The sequence below is a fragment of the Schistocerca piceifrons genome, chromosome 1 (assembly GCF_021461385.2).
Source record: "Schistocerca piceifrons isolate TAMUIC-IGC-003096 chromosome 1, iqSchPice1.1, whole genome shotgun sequence".
Lineage (NCBI taxonomy): Eukaryota > Metazoa > Arthropoda > Insecta > Orthoptera > Acrididae > Schistocerca > Schistocerca piceifrons.
The window spans coordinates 718,780,449-718,803,745 of record NC_060138.1 but is presented as its reverse complement, the minus strand read 5'-3'; the positions used below and the strand labels follow the sequence as shown (position 1 = coordinate 718,803,745).

At 43.9% G+C, this 23,297-nt stretch overlaps 1 protein-coding gene across 1 annotated transcript in view; it reads left to right on the top strand.

The window, feature by feature from the left end:
- LOC124771652 (LON peptidase N-terminal domain and RING finger protein 3) overlaps positions 1–23,297 on the top strand; it is a 192,355-nt gene that overhangs the window by 615 nt on the left and 168,443 nt on the right. The window contains exon 2 of the mRNA XM_047249327.1: positions 11,683–12,024. Coding sequence (XP_047105283.1) covers positions 11,683–12,024 — 342 coding nt within the window. The remainder of the gene's footprint in view (positions 1–11,682; positions 12,025–23,297) is intronic.

Genomic DNA, 23,297 nt, shown 5'->3' with positions numbered 1-23,297 from the left:
GTACTACTAAATTAACAGCGCCATCTATTGGTTCTTTGGTGAACTACACCGCCATATCCGAACCACTAAGCTGAATAAACTCCTAAAACTACAAATTACGATATTTTTTTCGTGATCCGCTTTTAATGAAAAGCCCCAAGATACGCTAAAGTAATCTGTGAAATCGTCATGAGAATTCGTTTAGTAGTTTTGGAGATTAGAATGTTCAAACAGCTACAAAAGACGATTTCGGTGACAATTTCAATTACTACTTCTTTTTTCCGTGATCCGACTTTCACGAAATAAAGCCTATATGTTGCCCCAAGTCACGCTCAGGTAACCGGCAAACACCCCAGAAACCTCGAAAAGTCTTCTAGTAGTTTTGCAGATTAGTGTGTTCAAACAGACAAGGCGCTTTTACACTTTTATTATTAGTATAGATTTCATAGAGTTATCTAGTTTTCTTCGCCAGGTGCTTCGAACGACTATCTTACGTATGTGTTTGTTGCTTCCTCTCCTATCAGCTTGTCAGTTCGTAAGTACCTAACGAGATGATTAAAAATTGAGTGTTAGTCACTTCAGTCAGCAGGGTAACCTCAGAAACCACAGTACTGATCTAGTTCACCATCTCTTCTTTCAATACACTTGATCAAACGCGGTACTCCATCCAGGAATACACGACACCATTCTTGCCGTGCCTGTGCGATCCAAGGTAAGCGAGAACGCCTTACATGTGTTAAACGAGGAATTCTTTGTTGCTAAAGTATCATTTTTATGTGTCGAACGGTATCGAGAAGCTGATATTACTCATTGTGGACCCTACGGTTGACACTACGGCGACATCTCTACAAGCTGCGAGTGAACAAACAAACCTGTGAGGTTGTTGGGCGACCTCCGACACCGACTCCACATCCGGGTTTTTTTGCGGACGCCTGCTGTGTTTCACAGTTTGCGAAAAGCTGTTCTCCGTGGAGAAGAAGGAAAACCTGCACGAAACCGCTGGCTAGTACGTAAGGACTGGGCGGCGCGTAAGGTTCGGCGACAGCTGTGCGCGTCCAGGGCCAGTTACATCAAGACCGGGGCGGCTGCGTTACGCGGCCTGCCCGGTCACCCGTCAGCGTTTATAAAACGCCCATCCGGTTATGGAATGATGCGCCTTCGTCCGGCACGGCAATGCTATTTGCGCTGCGACCCTTATGAAACGAACGCAATTGTGGCGTTGCAGTTGCTGCCTAACAGGGATCCCCGTTTCATGTCCAGGCATACACAGATTCCCGCTCTGTGGACGTAATGTTTACTTTCGCGTCGCACCTCCTATATGTAACTTTTTATTGTTTGTCTTGCTGGTGCACTCATGTAATCTCCAATGATAGAACTAAAGACAAACCATTCCTTGGGGTAAGAGACAATAAAAAAGCGGTATGTTTCTAGTACCTGTGATGACTTGTTGTTGTGTGATGTCCTTAGGTTAGTTAGGTTTAAGTAGTTCTAAGTTCTAGGGGACTGATGACCATAGATGTTAAGTCCCATAGTGCTCAGAGCCATTTTAACCGTTTTTCTAGTACCGCCTAACTCTTAGTGACACGACGCTAATATATATATGATGACTTTTGAACATTATTAAGGTAAATACATTGTTTGTTCTCTATCAAAATCTTTCATTTGCTAACTATGCCTATCAGTAGTTAGTGCCTTCAGTAGTTAGAATCTTTCATTTAGCTGGCAGTATTGGCGCTCGCTGTATTGCAGTAGTTCGAGTAACGAAGATTTTTGTGAGGTAAGTGATGCATGAAAGGTATAAGTTATTGTTAGTCAGGGCCATTCTTTTGTAGGGATTTTTGAAAGTCAGATTGCGTTACGCTAAAAATATTGTGTGTCAGTTTAGTGTTGATCAGAATAAGTAAACAGAGAAATGTCTGAGTACGTTCAGTTTTGCTCAGCTGTCTGAAAATCAAATAACTTAAGAGGTTCATCAGCACAGTCATTAATAATTTTCCTAATGGGACGTTACATTAGTAGAAAAAATTAGAAAGCCTGGATCGCTAATTGTTTTAAAACAATGACATTCTCTGTTTATTCGCAAAAATGTTTCGGCGAAAGCAACAAAAAAAATGGTTCAAATGGCTCTGAGCACTATGCGACTTAACTTCTGAGGTCATCAGTCGCCTAGAACTTAGAACTAATTAAACCTAACTAACCTAAGGACATCACACACATCCATGCCCGAGGCAGGATTCGAACCTGCGACCGTAGCGGTCACGCGGTTCCAGACTGAAGCGCCTTTAACCGCACGGCCACACCGGCCGGCGAAAGCAACAGAAAATAGTTCTTTCCGCATGAACATCAACAAAGATAAATACAGTTTTACCAAAATATAGATACATTTCTGTGTGCAGAATGGTTTTTATTTTCACGTCCCTCTTACCAGTTATTTGTATACTTCGTACTTTATTTGTCCTTTGATTCGACGCACACGTTTGTGAAACCACGTTTCAGATATTTCTAGCTCCTGCTTTTATGGTTTTTCAGCTGTCCGCTTTTCTATTTCTGTGTTCTGCTGAGGGTCTTGGATTCTGGAACTCTTTCTCGCACTCTTGCATTACTAAATATGATTAGTTAAGGCACTGTTTTTCTTCAGAGCGCTAGTCTGCTTCTTACATACCTTTGTTTGCTTCCTTCTAGAGTGTGATGTTTTCCAGACTGCAGATGTACTGCGTCAGTACTAATTTCTTAGAAAGTGTAACACGAACAACAACCTTTAATGTTATAAGTCACACCTCATTTGAGTCAACACGTCCACCGCGATACGTGATTAGCAAATCACATGGTCACTTTTTATCTGTCCTCCCTAATCAAAATCTTTAACTTATCTACGCAGTGCTTTCATAATCTTGATTATATCAAAAGATTGGTATATAGTGAGGCCCCGTCAGGAATGAAAGTCAGGGTAAGGAAACTGCACCACAGTAATGTTAATTGGCGGGAGAAAGGCGGAGAGAAGATGATATATTAGTGTTTAACATCCCGTCGACCTCGAGGTCATTAGAGATGATGCACAAGTTCGGAGATGGTGTACAAGTTCGGATTGAGGAATAGGATGGGAGAAAAATTATCTGTCTCTTTTTCAAAGGAACCATTCCGGCATTCGGCTTATGCGATTCAGTGAAATCACGGAAAACCTAAATCTACATGGACGGTTGGGTGTTTGGACGACCATCCTCTTGATTGTGAGTCCACTTCGCTCACTACCGAGGGAAGACAGCATTGGGGATAACATTGAGGACAGACCTGTGGCGCAACTCGCCATTGTGGTACATACTGCCTGCGTACCCAACAAAAGACACCGCTCTCGTCGAAGCCTCTTATGAAAGCCTGAAATAGCTGCATGACACGTTGGTGTGCTTCTTCCGCTTCAGTACTGATAACTGTCACTCCTTAGTGCAACTGCAATGTCTCTGTAAGAGACATATTTTGTTTCTTACGAGTAGTGTTTGCGTAAAAGATAAATCATATGATAATGTTAGCCGTGATATAGCTGACTGGAAAACGTGGTGATGAGTGGGGCAGGGGAAGACAAACAGCATAATTGGAGGGGTTTTTCTTCGTTATTACGGATTGGTGGTTTAGTTAAAGTGTGGATGTATTGTCTCAAGTGTAATTGTGCAGAATAAATGGCTGTCGCGCGTGCTTGTATGGTATAGGGTATAGCGTTCACGGCTGAAAGACGTGTGTACTGCGACAAAAAGACTCCTTCCATAAGCAGTTATAATCAAGCTCTGAAACTTTCAAGCTACGCAAAATGTACAGTTCTCAAGCGCAAAAAATGATAAATAAATAAAATTGGAAACGCTATCCGACTCGTAGAGGTTAATAGAAAAGTCCCACGCCTACGTACTTTCATAATTTAAAGCAGCGGAAATAGGTCTGCATAGCTAATACTTGGACATCGCACAGTGAATATTGTTTCGTAAAGGCATAGGTTAGAAAATTTAAAAAGGGAAATGGATAGGTTAAAGTTAGATATAGTGGGAATTAGTGAAGTTCGGTGGCAGGAGGAACAAGACTTTTGGTCAGGTGATTACAGGGTTATAAATACAAAATCAAATACGGGTAATGCAGGAGTAGGTTTAATAATGAATAAAAAAATAGGAGTGCGTGTTAGCTACTACAAACAGCATAGTGAACGCATTATTGTGGCCAAGATAGACACAAAGCCCATGCCTACTACAGTAGTACAAGTTTATACGCCAACTAGCTCTGCAGATGATGAAGAAATAGATTAAATGTATGACGAGATAAAAAAAATTATTCAGGTGGTGAAGGGAGACGAAAATTTAATAGTCATGAGTGACTGGAATTCGTCAGTAGGAAAAGGGAGAGAAGGAAACATAGTAGGTGAATATGGATTGGGGGGAAGAAATGAAAGAGGAAGCCGCCTTGTAGAATTTTGCACAGAGCATAACTTAATGATAGCTAACACTTGGTTCAAGAATCATGAAAGAAGGTTGTATACCTGGAAGAATCCTGGAGATACTAAAAGGTATCAGATAGATTATATAATGGTAAGACAGAGATTTAGGAACCAGGTTTTAAATTGTAAGACATATCCAGGGGCAGATGTGGATTCTGACCACAATCTATTGGTTATGAACTGCAGATTGAAACTGAAGAAACTACAAAAAGGTGGGAATTTAAGGAGATGGGACCTGGGATAAACTGAAAGAACCAGAGGTTGTAGAGAGTTTCAGGGAGAGCATAAGGGAACAATTGACAGGAATGGGGGAAAGAAATACAGTAGAAGAAGAATGGGTAGCTCTGAGGGATGAAGTAGTGAAGGCAGCAGACGATCAAATAGGTAAAAAGACGAGGGCTAGTAGAAATCCTTGGGTAACAGAAGAAATAGTGAATTTAATTGATGAAAGGAGAAAATATAAAAATGCAGTAAATGAAGCAGGCAAAAAGGAATACAAACGTCTCAAAAATGATATCGACAGGAAGTGCAAAATGGCTGAGCAAGGATGGCTAGAGGACAAATGTAAGGATGTAGAGGCTTGTCTCACTAGGGGTAAGATAGATACTGCCTACAGGAAAATTAAAGAGACCTTTGGAGAAAAGAGAACCACTTGTATGAATATCAAGAGTTCAGATGGTAACCCAGTTCTAAGCAAAGAAGGGAAAGCAGAAAGGTGGAAGGAGTATATAGAGGGTTTATACAGGGGCGATGTACTTGAGGACAATATTATGGAAATGGAAGAGGATGTAGATGAAGACGAAATGGGAGATAAGATACTGCGTGAAGAGTTTGGCAGAGCACTGAAAGACCTGAGTCGAAACAAGGCCCCGGGAGTAGGCAACATTCCAGTAGAACTACTGATGGCCTTGGGAGAGCCAGTCATGACAAAACTCTACCATCTGGTGAGCAAGATGTATGAGACAGGCGAAATAATACCTTCAGACTTCAAGAAGAATATAATAATTCCAATCCCAAAGAAAGCAGGTGTTGACAGATGTGAAAATTACCGAACTATCAGTTTAATAAGTCACAGCTGCAAAATACTAACGCGAATTCTTTACAGACGAATGGAAAAACTGGTAGAAGCGGACCTCGGGGAAGATCAGTTTGGATTCCGTAGAAATGTTGGAACACGTGAGGCAATACTAACCTTACGACTTATCTTAGAAGAAAGATTAAGAAAAGGCAAACCTACGTTTCTATCATTTGTAGACTTAGAGAAAGCTTTTGACAATGTTGACTGGAATACTCTCTTTCAAATTCTGAAGGTGGCAGGGGTAAAATACAGGGAGCGAAAGGCTACTTACAATTTGTACAGAAACCAGATGGCAGTTATAAGAGTCGAGGGGCATGAATGGGAAGCAGTGGTTGGGAAAGGAGTGAGACAGGGTTGTAGCCTCTCCCCGATGTTATTCAATCTGTATATTGAGCAAGCAGTAAAGGAAACAAAATAAAAGTTCGGAGTAGGTATTAAAATTCATGGAGAAGAAGTAAAAACTTTAAGGTTCGCCGATGACATTGTAATTCTGTCAGAGACAGCAAAGGACTTGGAAGAGCAGTTGAACAGAATGGACGGTGTCTTGAAAGTAGGATATAAGATGAACATCAACAAAAGCAAAACGAGGATAATGGAATGTAGTCGAATTATGTCGGTGATGCTGAGGGAATTAGATTAGGAAATGAGACACTTAAAGTAGTAAAAGAGTTTTGCTATTTAGGGAATAAAATAACTGATGATGGTCGAAGTAGAGAGGATATAAAATGTAGACTGGCAATGGCAAGGAAAGCGTTTCTCAAGAAGAGAAATTTGTTAACATCGAGTATAGATTTAAGTGTCAGGAAGTCGTTTCTGAAAGTATTTGTATGGAGAGTAGCCATGTATGGAAGTGAAACATGGACGATAACTAGTTTGGACAAGAAGAGAATAGAAGCTTTCGAAATGTGGTGCTACAGAAGAGTGCTGAAGATAAGGTGGGTAGATCTCGTAACTAATGAGGAGGTATTAAATAGGATTGGGGAGAAGAGAAGTTTGTGGCACAACTTGACTAGAAGAAGGGATCGGTTGGTAGGACATGTTTTGAGGCATCAAGGGATCACAAATTTAGCATTGGAGGGCAGCATGGAGGGTAAAAATCGTAGAGGGAGACCAAGGGATGAATACACTAAGCAGATTCAGAAGGATGTAGGTTGCAGTAGGTACTGGGAGATGAAGAAGCTTGCACCGGATAAAGTAGCATGGAGAGCTGCATCAAACCAGTCTCAGGACTGAAGACCACAACAACAATAAGGCATACGAGTATCATATTAATCTGCGGACTCTATACTCACGATACATTACAAACAACAATCGGCAAACCAGCACCCGTCGACCTACCTTGTCTGAATTCGCAACCTAATAGCATGCTTATTGCTGGTCTCTTGTGAGATCGGAATCGAGTATTTGATTTCCGATGCGCTCTGAATATTTGAGGATGGCGAAGCGATGCCGCAAGATTCAGCAATATGACGGCCATGCACCGTGCCACAATCTGGTGACTTAATACAAAGAATGATAGGGGATAGCTCGAAAACATCCAAAATAAGTAAAGTGATAAGGAATTATAGTGTATGTGATCTGGGGCTTTACCGGCGTGTATGTTGCTTCCAAGGTTCTCGGGCGTGCTCCCGGATCGAATCGTCGAAGGTCCACGATATTTCGGCGAACAACCGTTCCGCCATCATTAGGTGGTGCTGATGGAATCACCACCTGACAGTGGCGGGACAGTTGTTCGCCGAAATATCATGGACCTTCGACGACTGGATCCTGCAGTGCATTCGAATACCTTGGAGGACGTTACATTGCCAAAAAGGGGCACAAGAAATTATTTTAGAAGCCCACGTGGGTACTCAGACCTACAAAAACAATATTCAGATTCACGACAAGCAATAGGAAAATCCTTTCATCATCTCACGGTTTATGAACGAGCAGCACTATTTTATACTCCAAGAGAGCGTAACGGCTTTGACTTCACAGCACAGTGAAATTAAAAGATAATATACGGCACCAAAAACGGCCTCCTTTTAATTAAGTATAGGCAATCTATGAGCTTCCATTTTACCACGCCCTGGCACACAGCCCAGTTCCTAGTCGCGGAGTAATCGCGATCAAGCGATGTCAATATAACGTCGCCACTTTATCAAAGCTTCACAACGGCAGGCATATTGAAATGGGTGCGCCTAATCCTTTATTTATTGTAGAATCTCAACAACAGCATTGACCTACACCAGACAAAGGTAGTCTCCCATGCAAGGACGGCTCCAGCAACAAGCATCCAACCAGACCCGATACAGAAAATAGACTAGATCAGCGAATACTCTTTCAGACGAGAAGGACCTAACGGCCCACAACCTACGAACGATTCCCATAGGTCGAAAATAAACTGACTCCCTCAATATCTAAAATTGCTCCAGTGGTCATGGAAAGAGGTTATTACACTACATTGGTTAATCGAAACTGATTATATCAAACTCACATAAAGTATTTGAAAGATAAATATCGCGAACTACTAAAAGCAAAATATAATGGTAAGAAGTGAAAGTGCTGAATGAACAGGCGTCTTTCACAGTAATGAAGATGATGAGAGAATGAAACCAGATGCCGATAAGACTACTCTTCTTCAATACTGTGGTCACTGAGACGCCAGAATCATATAATGATTTAGTTAGAATCAGCCTGTTTCAGATCTCTACAACACGGTCACGGAAGAATCCTTTCGTTGCCCTTATAATCGAATTCTAGCTTGGCTCAGCCGCTGCTCACGTAGTTGCACGGGCATTAAGCTCCATCTTTCCTTCCTTTTCCTCGAATGCCACGAAGAGGCTCGCTAACGTCGTCTCCTGGCTACGAGACGGATGGATCACAATCAGCAGTGTCACATACCCACACACGAAGAAACACTACAGTGACGTTTGGAATTTAACCTGATCTGGAGATCAGAAACTGTATGCTAACATATTGCTTTGCCTTCCTGGTTGAACCCTACTAACATTCTATTAGATAGCATATGGCTTGTTGCAAAGGATGGGAAACACGTGAACGACAGTGCAATTGAGCATTAAACGAACCACAAACGGTTCCCTGGACATACGTAAGATAATCTGTAGTTACATGCTTCTATTTCTTTACTATGTTAACACTTTCACCAATACAGAAGATGAGGGAAGTATTCTAGAGCTGAAGTTCACAGTGACCACTTTATATCTTTGAAGCACCACATTGTTATTTCCGTTATGATTCCAGCTAAACTAAAATATGTTTTGGAGGGTGTTTGTAATGCCCTGAATGATAAGTAAGTGTAGCTGTACAATTAATATATGTACTGTATTATATTCTAAAGCGAAAAGCAGATGAGAAGACAATTTTTTTCTGAGGAATGGGGGATATTTTGAGAAACCAACAAACTAGTTCATGAACCTAAGCACAAGCTTCCTCATAGACATTTTTACTAGATTTTCATAACGTCATAGTTCGCTTAAAATATCTCTCATGCGTTTTCGCTTCCCGAGCACGGGGTCCCGCGTTTGATTCCCGGCGGGGTCAGGGATTTCACCTGCCTCGAGATGAATGGGTGTTTGTTTTGTCCTCATCGTTTCATCATCAGTCATGCATGTGGCGAGATTGGACTGAACAAAGGTTGGGAATTTGTACGGGCGCTGATAACCGTGCAGTTGAGCGCCCCACAAACCAAACATCGTCATCATCATCTCTCATGCGTGTGTTTGACGCCTGTCGGTTTCTGCCGTTTACAGAGCATAGGCTGTTGCTTTGCGGGGCTGCAACTTATAAGGCCGGTCTGTATTGCCATCGATCACATGTCAGGGCACAGACCATCGCGGACAGACACTGTGTACACGAAGGATTATTCTTACAGAAGTTCTCCTGCTCTCTTGGAGCAGATAAAGCACTAAGAGATTTGTTAATCAGAGTGAAAATGGTTCAGACTGGGGCTTAGACTAGAACCCCGAGCAGAGAATTCATAATTATGTTTCATGAAGCTCTAACATAACTTCCACTGAGCAGAAACGAGCCCCTCAAGCTTACAACAACTAACTTACACATTATTTAATGGAATTTATGCCATACAGAAGTGGATTTCTTGGCAGAAGCGACAAAACTCCGCTATGTAATCTAATAACAAAAATTGCAGTTACACAGAAGAAGTGATACAAAGTGATGGATAATTAGTAGTTGCAAACCTGATAATGGCAGCATTTTGCTAAAGTGTCTCATGCCAAAACCGAACAGTGTTATCATTGCTCATAAAATTAGCGAGACAGTTACAGGTCTCACTCTATTTATGTACAAATTAAAGTTTAAATGAATATCAAGACAGGAGTGACACAGGAAGATGGATGTTCACCCCTTCTACTTAACTCGGTTTTTGAGAAAATAATCAGAACATGGGATAAACAAATCGATGGTGTTAACATGGGGAAACACAAGGATAGAACCGTCAGCATGAAATGTCTAGCCTTTGCTGGTGTTGTAACCATCAAAACATATAACAGAAAGGAATCCAAAGAAGCTCTACACACGCTACATTAAATCTCATCCATAACAGGACTACGCCGTACATGGACACAAAATCCATAGGCAGACACCCATTGGCAACGAAGTATGGAAAGAAAATACAAGTAGAAAATTTAAAATATGTCGGGGACGTTATACAGAAAAGAGGACTAAACGCGACGTTCAATGAACAAAGGATCACAAAACTACGAAAAGCATACAGACTTAAACGGAACCATTACAACAAAATAAGTATTTCCATCAGTGCCACATTCAGGCTCTATAGACGTCCTACCAGACGCATTGTATGCCTCAGAAAAACAGTAATCAAGTGAAGAACGAAAATCAAGAAGATGGAAAAACAAGAAGGAAAAATACTGCGAAAGACCTGTGAGCCGGTTCAGGAAGAATCTGTATGAACAAACGGAGACGATTACAGACAAGAAGGGCAAAGTTCTTGGGATACATACATAGGATGAACGAACAGACCGATTAAGAAGATTTTTAACGTAGTGACAACAAATACATCTACATTCATACTCCGCAAGCCACCCAACGGTGTGTGGCGGAGGGCACTTTACGTGTCACTGTCATTACCTCCCTTTCCTGTTCCAGTCGCGTATGGTTCGCGGGAAGAACGACTGCCGGAAACCCTCCGTGCGCGCTCGAATCTCTCTGATTTTACATTCGTGATCTCCTCAGGAGGTATAAGTAGGGGGAAGCAATATATCCGATACCTCATCCAGAAACGCACCCTCTCGAAACCTGGACAGCACAGTGAAAAGCGGTTGGTTAAACGTAATCGTGGAAGACCTCAAGAAATTTAACGTCTCCACGGAACATATGACAGACAAGGAAGAATACGGAAAAAAATCTGAAAACGAAAATTTGAGCAAAGGCAAAACTAGAGCAGCAAGGAAGTGGACAGAAAAGAGGAATAGGAAACATGGCGAATATTTGAGAAGTTTTGGGGAAGAAAAAAGAAAGACAGAAAAAATACCAGGAAAACTGTGTTTTAACTTTTTCCTTAAAAGGGAATGAACGACAATAATGCTTCTGCTGCTGATGCGGTTTTTTTTAAAGTGGAAAACTGATGATAGGGGGGCGGCTGCTCGTTCGGGGCGCTGTTGGCAACAATAGCCGGTCTGGTTTATGTAAAGCTGGGTGCGGACGAGGAGAAGTAGCGCAAATGGGAGGCGTTATGTGAGCGGAGGCACCCACATTTAGCCGGTGAGGTGGTTATACGGTGCCCGAAGCCGGCGGCAGCAGGAGCTGCGCGGCGCGGAGCCACGGCGCATGCGCAGAGCGGGGGCCTGGAGGGGGCACGGGCGCGGGGCGCGGCTTACGTAAAGTCGTTCACTGCGAGGCAGTCAGTGTGCGAGCAGGATTGCGCGCAGTTAGTTGGTGGTGAGTGCCGGGCCAGTGAGGAGTGCGCACCGGCCACGTAGGCGACACAGGCCAGGGAGCAGGGAAACCGGGCGGTCAGTGACAGATGCAAAGGCCGCGACGGAAGCGATGAGCGGCGGTGAGTGCGACGGCAGTGCGGCCGCGCGGCGGCGGGTCCGCCAGCTGGCCAGCGCGCTGCTGGAGGCGGCGGTGGGCGCCGGGGGCGGGTGCGCGGCGGCGGCGGCCGGGGGCGGAGGCGGCGCCGCGGCCGCGGGACCTGAACTCAGCCCGTTCGCGTGCCCGTCCTGCGAGGGCGTGCTCGTGTCGCCGGTGACGCTGGCGTGCGGACACAGCCTGTGCCGCGTGTGCACGGTGCGGGAGGCGGGCCGGCCGTGCCGGCGCTGCGGCCTGCGCCTGCCCGCCCCCGCCGCCCCCAGGGACGCGAACGTGAACGTGAACGTGCTCGTGCAGGCGCTCACCGAAAAGTGGTGGCCCGCCGAGCTGGCGGCGGCGCGGCTCCGCGACCAGGGCAACCAGCTGTTCGCGCGGAAAGACGTCGCCGCCGCCCTGCGCAAGTACGACGACGCCCTCGTCATCGGTGAGTAGCTTCGCCTGCCTCGCCGTTCTCTTCTCTTCACTGCACTGTCACCAGGTCTCCGCGGTTACCGCGTCGCTAAACATCATCACACAATACACTTTTTGGAACGATTCAGTAGGGTCGGACGTAGGAAAAGCGAATGACAGGCGGTGATTGGGAAGACAAAGCTACAGTTACAAGACGCCTGTGCGGACTACGATAGAATCTTGCTCGAGTCCGTGGAATTCCTGTCTGTCGGACACATCGAAGGTGCACAAACAACGAGAACAGAGGATGAACCTAGGGTTGTTTGTCTGGTACGAATGTGTAATAGAAACATTAACCACATGTCATTGACCTAATATGAACATGCAAATCAGTCAGTCTGCGTAAGAAAGAGCAGTTATAAATTGAAATCTAGAAAAGTTCAATCTTCTAACAGTCGGTGAATAATAGTAAGACACAGAAAAATATAGTATTCTTGAGTTCCGCAATTATAGTGGTCAGGACGTGAGACGAATGACAGAATAACGGGACGGTAGTTTGTTATAGCTTCTGGTACAGAAAAGTAGTTTGAGTTGCAAGAAAGTCCAAGTCTACCTATTTTCAAACAATACTGCCAGATGATTTGGTCTTTATATATTAATCTCATTCTGAGAATAAGAAAGATAGAAGAGTGAGTGATTTCCTCATCTTAGCACTTGTTTACTAAATTGTCGCAATTCACAATCAAGTGCGTGACAGAGGGCTCATCGAACCAGATTTAAGGAACTACTGTACCGTTCCACTCTCGAACACTGGAAGAACAAACACAAATCCTTTCGTGAGAGCTCTGATTTCTCTTATTTTATTATGATGATCATTTCGCCTTATGTAGGTGGGCGTCAACAAAATATTTTCGCATTCGGAGGAGAAAATTTGTGATTGAAATTTCGTAAAAAGATCCTGACGCAGCGAAGAACATCTTTGTTTCAAGTGTAGATGGAAGTAGTTTCAATAAATGTTTTTATCGTTCGGTTACAGCTAGAATGAATGCTTCGTAGAATTTTGTGAGACAATGTTGGAAATAACCTTCACCTTGTTTTGAGTAGTGTTGAATTTCTGTTGAATGAAGAATCGGACACTTCCAATATGCATCTGAGATTTAAGTGTGTTGCACGGTGTAGTGAGCTGTTACCTGGAGTCATGTCGGCACCATGCAGGTGTCTCCCAGGCAACGAGCGGTTAGACTATTCTCTGGCACCATGAGTAGGAGGTGTTGACAGACGGCGCGCCGTGTGTCAGCGGTGACGTTGTGGGCGGCGCGGTTGTCCCCTGAGTCAGGAGCTGCGGCATGGCGACGAGGAACGGCCGTCACGCCTGCTACCTAGAAAAACCTTGCGGCGCTCGCCTGTGCGCTCGCGAAAACGCGCACAGTTAGGCGGAACCGTTACTGCGAAGCACTGGGAAGCCCGCGCACAGAGGGCAGCAAGTTGGTGTGCAATTGTTTTCCCGCTACAGACTGCCAACGTGACGCCTTGCTGGTGGCAATCCCTTTGTAACCAATCCTTTGCACCTCCCGTTATTTATATGGAAACAAATTTCCTCGTTGATGAATTGACTTTGTCATTTTTGACATCATTTTAGCCTTCCCGGAAATTCACGGTAGTGTGTGTGTGTGTGTGTGTGTGTGTGTGTGTGTGTGTGTGTGTGTGTGTGTTTGTTTGTTTGTTTTCAACATCGTCAAACAATAGCGAGTCTTGTTCATTGTTAGCCTGTCTCGAGTAACCTGCGCTGCATGAGGAACGCCAAGTTCTGAACACGTCAGCAGCGCTGACTGGATAGTTACGTAATGATTTGCAGCAAATATTCCAATAAGTATGAGGTGCTTTCGTGGCAGAAATTTTCCTTTTTTAAACTAGTAATTTGTTCCTACAGTGAAAGAAATCATTTTTCTCATAATCTGTAATTCCCGTCTCGTCATCAACTGTCAACCCCTACGGCGGTTCATGCCAGCGAGTCTGAGTTCACTCGCTCGCCCATTTGAGAAGGAACGATTGCTGGTGTACATAAAACTGGAAGAAACTTGTGTTCCGTTACTGTTTTTATACACCGTTATTATTTAACGAAAATGCGGCGAGTTGTAGTTACAAGCCGCTAAAACATGACAGTGTCAGTTCATCGCCTCTATCGCAGCAGAGATATTTTCGACGATAACGTGAGTAGCAGTACCACAGTGCTGCATTTTTAGACGCCACACAATCAGCATTGGGACTGGAACGGTGGGCCCAGCAACAATACCTCCAGGAAGATGCACGCGACAGCTTTATATAACGCCAAACTCGTCGCGGGACTTACGAAACGATGGGTGACTGGCGGGCACTACGTAATCACGAGTTCTCTTGCGCAGTTCACTGCAGGTCTAGCCTGTGGCCCACGGTATAGGGTTGCTACACTGGGACGGGGCGTGCTGCGGTAAATATGTTTTGACTGACTTGGGTAATCTGTAATGCCAAAGAAAAATTTCTCCCGGGCATTTCAAACTCTGATGAGCTTATCCTCTAATTAAGAATAAAACTCTACCCTGAAATTACAATTACCGCAACAGGAAATTGCAAAATTAGATAATTTTTTGCGTTATTCTGTACAGTATGGTTTCTTGTACAATGGCTTTGTACTTGGTAACTATGCATTACGGTTCCACACCATGTCATACAAGGAGACGATCGCCCACTGTTTGCTTCTCCAGCTAACATCGGCCTACGTGCTAGCGGCCTAGCATCCATAGAAGAGAGAACAGGTACGGGGATTGCACGGCAGTGCCTTCGGTCTTCCTTTACGCAACGGGAGCAGCCAGTGACCAGTTACGAAACGGTATGGCGAACAAGGAAGTGCCGGCTCGTCGCGTAATGGCATCATCTCAGCAATTGTAGACGCGGTTGGGGCAGCCATTCAGCCGGACGCGGCCTGGAGCCGCTGTCCCCGTTCCCCTGGCTCCTAGGGGACGCCGCAGAGATGAGTGTAGAATGAAAGCCTTTGTCACTTACGTAATTGAGATGTGATGTACGCCACGGGCACTGATCTTTGGCCTCCAGGCGGTGCGGTCTGTTCTGCCCCACGTAGTATGAGATAGTGTCTGCTTCACTTACATAATCACTCGGAATTTGTTTTTCTCCAACAGTACTTAAAAAGAGCTCTATTTCCAACACCTGTCTCTGTATCTTTACGTTAGCAAACCGTGACATCCGAGACAAAGAAACACTCACTCTGTTATTACAACAGCTGTCACCTGCATGCCTGAGTACTGAACAAAGGACCAACTATGTACGTATAACTCTGTTGCGTAGTTGCGAAATTGTGTCATAGATTCTCATTGTATCTCCTTGCAACCGTGATCTTATTTGCTAGTGTATCATTTCAATTCCAAAACCGTCTCATGTATTCCTCTTTTATCGCCAACTTTCTACTATTTTCGTGTCATTATACATTTCTTCCTGTTCGCTTGGTAGTGTACCACTTTCAGATCTGATGTAAAGGCTAGCATCATAACAATAATTTGCTTTCTTTGCATAATACTAACTGGAAATTACAGAGCAAATTAGTTTTTCATTACTGTTTCAAACTTCTGTCTGTCAGCTCGTTCTATATTGTCCTCCAACTTTTCCCATCTCGTATTAATGTCTTCATGTCCATGTGTCAAGTACATCTGGCATTGCCATTAATCTATTGTACGTCTTCTGATTTTTGCCTGCACTCACAATGTTCCTTTCTAGTCATCCATCTATCTGTAAGCCTGCCAGGTTCCCCCTTGCATGTTCGCTTCTGTGGTAAGAATTTCCCGCGTGCTGATTTCTGCATCTGTCCGTTCATGTAACAGTACATGTTTATTACGTAATTCATCTCTTAAGGATGTTAAAAATTATGTAAACCGTTCGATCACACGATGTCCTACAAAATAGTAATGTTACCTTAAGTTGTGGCTACCGAAATCTTCACATTCGTCTATTCGGCATTTTCACGCAAAGATATACCATGCACGAGCAGTAGTTCTTGCAGATGCTCTCGTATTTTTCTCTATCATTGCTCACATAACTTACTTTTAATTAAAACCTTCCTAAACGTCTTGTTAAATGCAACTTAATACACCAGACGATTCACCCATATAATTAAAATAGCGGAATTAGTAGGAACAAAAAACAGCTTTCTCCCAATCCGTTAAGATCGAAATGTATTTAACCAGTAATGCGAAAATTTCTCTCTATTTAATTCACGTTAAATAACTAGGTCTCAAGGCATATTTATCAGTTTCATATACAAATGACATTGCTAAAGTTACAGGTGACAATAGGTATCAGAAACAGAATTTTATGTCCAACGATCTGTCGAAAACAGACCTCTTCTATAGGGCAACACATAACACGACAGTCGATACTGGTTCACGAAACTGGATTTCCGTTATCAGCCCATGAAGACAAGCGATTCTGTTCTTTGCTATTCCGAGAAACCGCGGGAAACTTGAATGGGAAAGGTAGAACGGAGATCTGAGCCGCCGACGTCTCCTGTGTGAGCCCCGTACAGTCGCGCCATCTTCCTCGCTAATTGGAGCCGGATCCGCCGCACGGCAGTCAGCCACACTGACCTTTCGGCTGTGGAGTCAGACGTAGTGCTTTGTGGAGAAATAATTTTAGTTTTAATGTAAAGCCAGGATGCAGATTTAGTAACTACTTACAGGATTTGGACAAAAATGTGGAAACACCGCAAAAAATGGATACTTTAACATAAATGCTGATATGAAACTTCCTGGCAGATTAAAACTGTGTGCCCGACCGAGACTCGAGCTCGGGACCTTTGCCTTTCGCGGGCAAGTGCTCTACCGCACACTCCGCTGCAGAGTGAAAATCTCATTCTGGAAACATCCCCCAGGCTGTGGCTTAGCCATGTCTCCGCAATATCCTTTCTTTTAGGAGTGCTAGTTCTGCAAGGTTCGCAGGAGAGCTCCTGCAAAGTTTGGAAGGTAGGAGACGAGATACTGGCAGAAGTAAAGCTGTGAGGACCGGGCGTGAGTCGTGCTTCGGTAGCTCAGATGGTAGAGCACTTTCCCGCGAAAGGCAAAGATCCCGAGTTCGAGTCTCGGTCGGGCACACAGTTTTAATCTGCCAGAAAGTTTCATATCAGCGCACACTCCGCTGCAGAGTGAAAATCTCATTCTGGATAAATGCTGATACTAGTCAAGGTCGCAGGCTGCGCTGTTGTACTGAGCCACAAGCGACACCTGTGCAAAATCTTCAAACGCTGAAAGTGTCAGTCATGGTCAGAGCAGTGTTCTGTACAGTTCTGAGTGCGTTATGTCGGAGCTAAGAGAAGTCGAATTTGGGTAAGTTGTTGGTGCTCATATTGTGCGTGCTTCTGTAACCTATAGAGCCAGAATGTATAGTGTTTCAAGAGGCACCATATCGAAGATCTTTACCGCATACAGGAGAGGATTGAGACGAAAAATGAAGAACCGACAGCTCCAAACGTCACTGCAGATCTGAATGTCACATTCGCGACCCCTGTCAGCACCAAAACAATACGAAGGGAGCTCCATAAGCAGGAAATTACAGGGCTAGCTGGAATTCCAAAATCACTTATCAGTCATGCAGATCTCCGTAATAGGAAAACGTGGTGGCGAAGCTGTAAAACCTGGACATTGGATCATTGGAAGGGTGTCATTTGGTCGGATTAGTGTTGTTTTACATTGTTTCCAGCTTATGGCCGAGTTTACGTCCCAAGATTATGGTGGACATTCGATGATGAGTTGGGCAGCCGTATCGTACTGTTCCATAGACTCCATGATTAATCTGCAAGATGGCGTTACTGCCAAGGATTATGTGATCATTTTGGCTGATCTGGTCCATCCCGCCGTAAAGTTTCATTCCCCAATGATAACGCTGTGTTCCAAGACGACGGCGCCCCTGTTCTCACAGCTTTCATCTTCCAGTACTGGTTTTGTGAGCTCGAGAATGAAGTGTCTCGTTTGCCCTGTCCACCACAGTCAACAAATCTCAATATTATTGACCCATTGTGGTCAACTTTGGAGATAACTTTGCGTATTCGGTATCCCTCTCCATTGTCGTTACCTGAACTTGCCGCTATTTCGCAGGAAGAGTGGTGTAAGATTGACCTGTATTTATCCATTCCGAGACGACTGGAAGCTGTTTAGAGTGCCAGTAGTTTTCCTGCATCATACTTGTCATAATAATGTATGGTGTCTACGGTTTTCTATAGTTCCACCCTCTGTAGATGCTTTTCAGCATATAGCTGTTTCTACTTCAGAACTCGTAGCGTAATTAAAACATCAGAAGCATTACAGCCAGACATTTATTGAGTGGAGCGAAATACAACATATCTAATGGTGACTGAGCAAAGATATCTGACTCAATATTGTATTATTAATGAACATTGTCGAGATGCCGCACGAAATCTGGAGAAATGTGCGGTTCATGCATATTTATCTGATTACATTAGCGTCGGTCCCAAGCGCGACGTGCGTGCCACGAACCACGAGCCCGTGTCCCGCCATCGGCTCGCCGCGTCCACAAACACGCCGCCTGAATTGTGGTCGCTTGTCCGGTGACGCCACGACGTGAACTCCGACCTCTGTCCTTTCGCATTCCGCAGGCGCTTTTGTCCGGTGGATTTCATCTGGAAGGCAGGAGGCTGACTGGAACTTTTCCGGGAGGCACTAAATATGCCTTTCCCATTGTTCTTTGTGACATATGCCTTACATGGACAATATTTTTCGGTTGGCACGTCCATAAATCAGACTGAAAAAAGCTGTAGCTCTCGCGTTCTGCACGAGTGTGGTTGTGGAGGCTGTTATACCTTTAGAAATTTGTCAACGGACAACGTTTCAGCATCCAACTGCACATACTGAGTGGCGACGTGGCTATTTGTGGGAACAGCAGATCGCACGAGCTCGAACTGGATATGGGACAGCGCAAGAAGCACATGCGGTGCAAAGTTGCCTTCACATTCCTTTTGTTAGCTGCTTTCAAAAAGTACATGCTTTCATACTTTGTAACCTGAAACATTGAACCAAAGGTAACGGATACGTGCACCGATTCTAGCATTGGTTTCTTAAACATAAAAACAACATCCACTCTCAAACCCTAAAATTTAAAGGCTCGAATAAATATATCGATTAGCTGATATCGAGAAGCTGATTATACACGAAAAAAGTAATTTCATAGACAACTTCCTAATACGGGTATAGTATTTCAGATGAGCTGAAAAACTCTACATTTAGAGATTTCTGCGGTTGTGGGCAGCAAAAATGGTAAACAAATGTTCCTTTTAAACAAACGTGACAGCCAATACCTTACCCCCTATATTTGCATTTAGAATATGTGACGTAACAACACAATTGGATGTTTTAAAATCTCAAATTCGTGTAACTAAACTAGAAAGTCTCTTTATTGATATTAAAATTGCTTCATACGAAATGCTCATCTTGTTCATTCGCGAAAGAGATTGCACGTCCCTCTGTTATACACACGCGAGTGATGTCAAACTGAGGATAAATATGATTATTACATTTTAACACTATTTTCTGTCGCACAATCGCCACTGCCGGGAATGGTGAAAAGGTATAGACTGAAAGGAAGGGAAAATTAATAATCAAGGACTAGTACGTAGTACCAAATGGTAAGTTGGGTTCAGGTTTGTTATAAGATTTTTTAGAGAACAGGCATTGGCATGATCACGCGGAAAAGAAGAAAAGGCTCGCTAGTCTTAGAGACCGAGACTACGAAGTCATATTAGTGCTAAACCGTAAGTTTGCCTACTGAAATACTGACAGTAAATTGTTACTATAGTTATCTTTGGCAGGCTACTTAACTTCCAATTCCAAACAAGTTATGTCATCGTATTTATCTAGAACCAAAGAATTCGTACAGTATTGGCGGTGGTAGTAGTATAAACACAGTTCCTCATGCCCTGTTTCTCCCATGGGATGGAGGCATTAAAAATTCGTGCTTGCTTGGAATTTCTTAACAAGCTACGCATACTATCGGCTTTCATTTTTCGCTCGTCAGTTACAACACAAAAACAACATTATTCTGAAAATGTTTTCACCTCGACCGTGGACAGAACGGTTTATATATGTAATGCCATAACACAGATACAGAGAAGGTAAATTATTCATGCCGTTGCACCTTTTTTTCTGCTGAATATGAGTGTCGATTTGGTGGAAACCATGTATAAACAAACTCGAAAGAAGTGTTGGATATAGACTCCAAAGACTTTTGAAAGAAAATGAAAATCCGCAGTTCTTGAAAGTTTTATATAATGTTGTAGATACATCATGTAATTACTGGAAAGGGTCAGTCCCATAATGTACAAGAAAACAGAATTTTAAAATATTGCACGAGTGTTTCTCCCACACAGAGCACTGCCTGGGTAACGCCGAGATTTTGAAAAGTTTTACGCAAGCCAGGATAAGTTTCAGAAACAAAAATTTTAGTAACAACAGGCTATCGAATCTATCCGTGGGAGTAATCTGACTCTTGTCATCAGAAACCTACATGGCGCCGAGGAGGAGTATCCATATCATGGAGTTGTATCACTATTCGACATATGAACTCTGAAGTTACATCTGTACCTACGTTTACATGACTACTCGGCAATTTACACTTAAAGTCTCTGGCAGAGGGCTTATTGAGCCACCTGCACACTTTTTCTCTACAATTCTACTCCCTAATGGCGCTCGGGAAACACGCACACGTAAATCTTTCCGCTCGAGCTCACATTTATGTTTTTTTTTTTTTACAACGATTATCATTTTTGCCTATGTAGATGGGGTCGACAAAATATTTTCGTATTCGGAGGAGAAAGTTTGTATTTCGAGAAGATCTCTTAGCAACGAAAAACGCTCTTGTTTTAGCGATTGCCACCCGAACTCCCTTATCACATCCGTGATACTCTTTCCCCTATTTCGCAATAATGTAAAACAAGCTGTCCTTCTTTGAACCTTTTCGACGCCCCCTATCAGGGAAGTTGAGGAACCGGCGGTTGGATGATTGTCGGGGTGGGTGCAGGGTGGTGACGCTTTTTGGGAGCGGCTGCAGGCAGAAGCAGCTGTCTTCTCCGCAGCGTTACGTAACTGGGAGGCGCGCGATCGTTGGGGAGCGCTCCGGATCTCGTTTTACGACGTGCGGTGGCCGTGTTTGATGTGCCCCTCCGTTACAGCTGACGTGTTTCCAACATGCAGCTTATGCCAGACAGCGGGTTTCTTCGAATACATTCTGAGACCTCTTTAAGGAATTTTTAGAAAATACAGAACTGTACTTGTAGCCGAAAAAGGAACCCATGAGTGAGGAAGACGTGACGATACTAAATTTCCCCTAGTATGCACGACTTCTCGGCTGTAGGTAACCTTGAATAGCTTTAATCGACGATAGTAGGCCCCGGTACGTACAATTGGAAAAGGTACTGTTGGAGGAGTCTGACAATAAACACATGTTCAGCGAGTATTCGAGGCAAATACAACCGTGTAGCGCTTGCATAGTACAATATTGTGTTGTTTTCTACATACAAATATTGGACTATTTTTTTTTCTGCGTGCGATTACTGAATAAAATAAAAGGAGATGCAGAAATCTTGTCAGTATACACATTGCTTGTCCCCAAAGGCACCCAGGTCGCCCGCCGAGCATAACGTGCTGATTCAACGAAAGGACTGTCGTCAGTATTACATTAATGTTTTACTGAACGAAATGTTTGAAATTCATATGGCGCAGTGGTCCAAGATTTGCAGGCCGATTGTAGAGAAAAAAAAATTTAGGAGATTCGTACCTATTCATCGAACGTCAATCCGTATCTGCAATTCAACGACATCGGCACTAACGCCGAGAAAGGTTGCTATCATCTCAGAAATTTTCCTGTTCTTGAAAGAACAAGCAAGTGTAGTAGGTAGCGTCGACTCCTCTCTCATATCCTGTCAGGTATGATTGAGCTTTCATGAATAACAACATTCCATCCCGTGGTTGGTTGTGATGCCTCCTGATCTGTGATACATGAAATCAGATACTGAAAACACTCTTGTCTTTCTTGTTTGTAGTAGCAGCAGCAGCTTCTTCGCACCCAAGTCAGGAAGAACGGGATGAGTCAGAGATACTGTCCGCATCATTCCACCACAAAATAAGAAATTGATTAGTAACTTGACAGAATAACATCATAAACTTGGAATTCCTCAGTTCTTCAGCCGGCCGGAGTGGCCGTGCGGTTCTAGGCGCTACAGTCTGGAGCCGAGCGACCGCTACGGTCGCAGGTTCGAATCCTGCCTCCGGCATGGATGTATGTGATGTCCTTAGGTTAGCTAGATTTAATTAGTTCTAAGTTCTAGGCGACTGATGACCTCAGAAATTAAGTCGCATAGTGCTCAGAGCCATTTGAACCATTTTTTCCTCAGTTCTTCAGCACTTTTCATCACCTGCATCGCTTTAAAAAATTAATTTTTCGTGTCATATTTTTACACGATTCAGAAATAGTATAAAGTTACTCGTATTTCATACGTATTTGGATTTGCCATCATAGAAAGCGATTCAGTCGTTCAGACTTGTCCAAGGATAGTGTGACAAAACTAACCCATTCGATCACTATCTCCTCACTTCAAGTCAAAGTATTCCCATACTGAAGAAAAGAGCGGAGGGGAGCAGATGCACCAATCCTGCATCGTCGTTCTAGACAAGGTCCGAGTGGAGGTGGGTTTCCGATGCCTTCCTCCGACCTGCGACGAATTATCAAGTTCGTACCTGTGTCTCGTGGATGATTGTGACCAGTGTAGTGTTGGATTCGTGTCCTTATATTTGAAGCAAAAGGGAGAGGGCGAAACCCGGTGCAGGTACACGGCCCACTCCTGTCGAACAGCACCAGCCGAGCTTAACGTGCCCGTCTGACGGACGATTCGCCACCAGCAGTGTCATCCGCCCTCACTTCATGAGACATTGCTAACAGATTTGAAATTTAATGTAGGATACTGGTGCAAGGCTGTTGATAAAGAAATTTACGCCACCGTCTCTCGTCCCCGTGTCGATCACATTCTGACAGCAAAATGTTTCCCGCACCAAGATTCGAACCGGCTTACCTCAGACTCAAGAGGCACCGCTCAGGCGTGCGTTAGCGGCCTTGGCTACGGAGGCGTGTACCTCCTCACGTGAAGGTCGTTATTTACTCAAGGTTGCGGCTTAATCGGAACAAAACGAAAACACCGTATGGTCTAAAGTATGTCGGCTTTGTTCTGCACTAAGGCTCTCTCTTTCCCCGTCACCGCAAGAT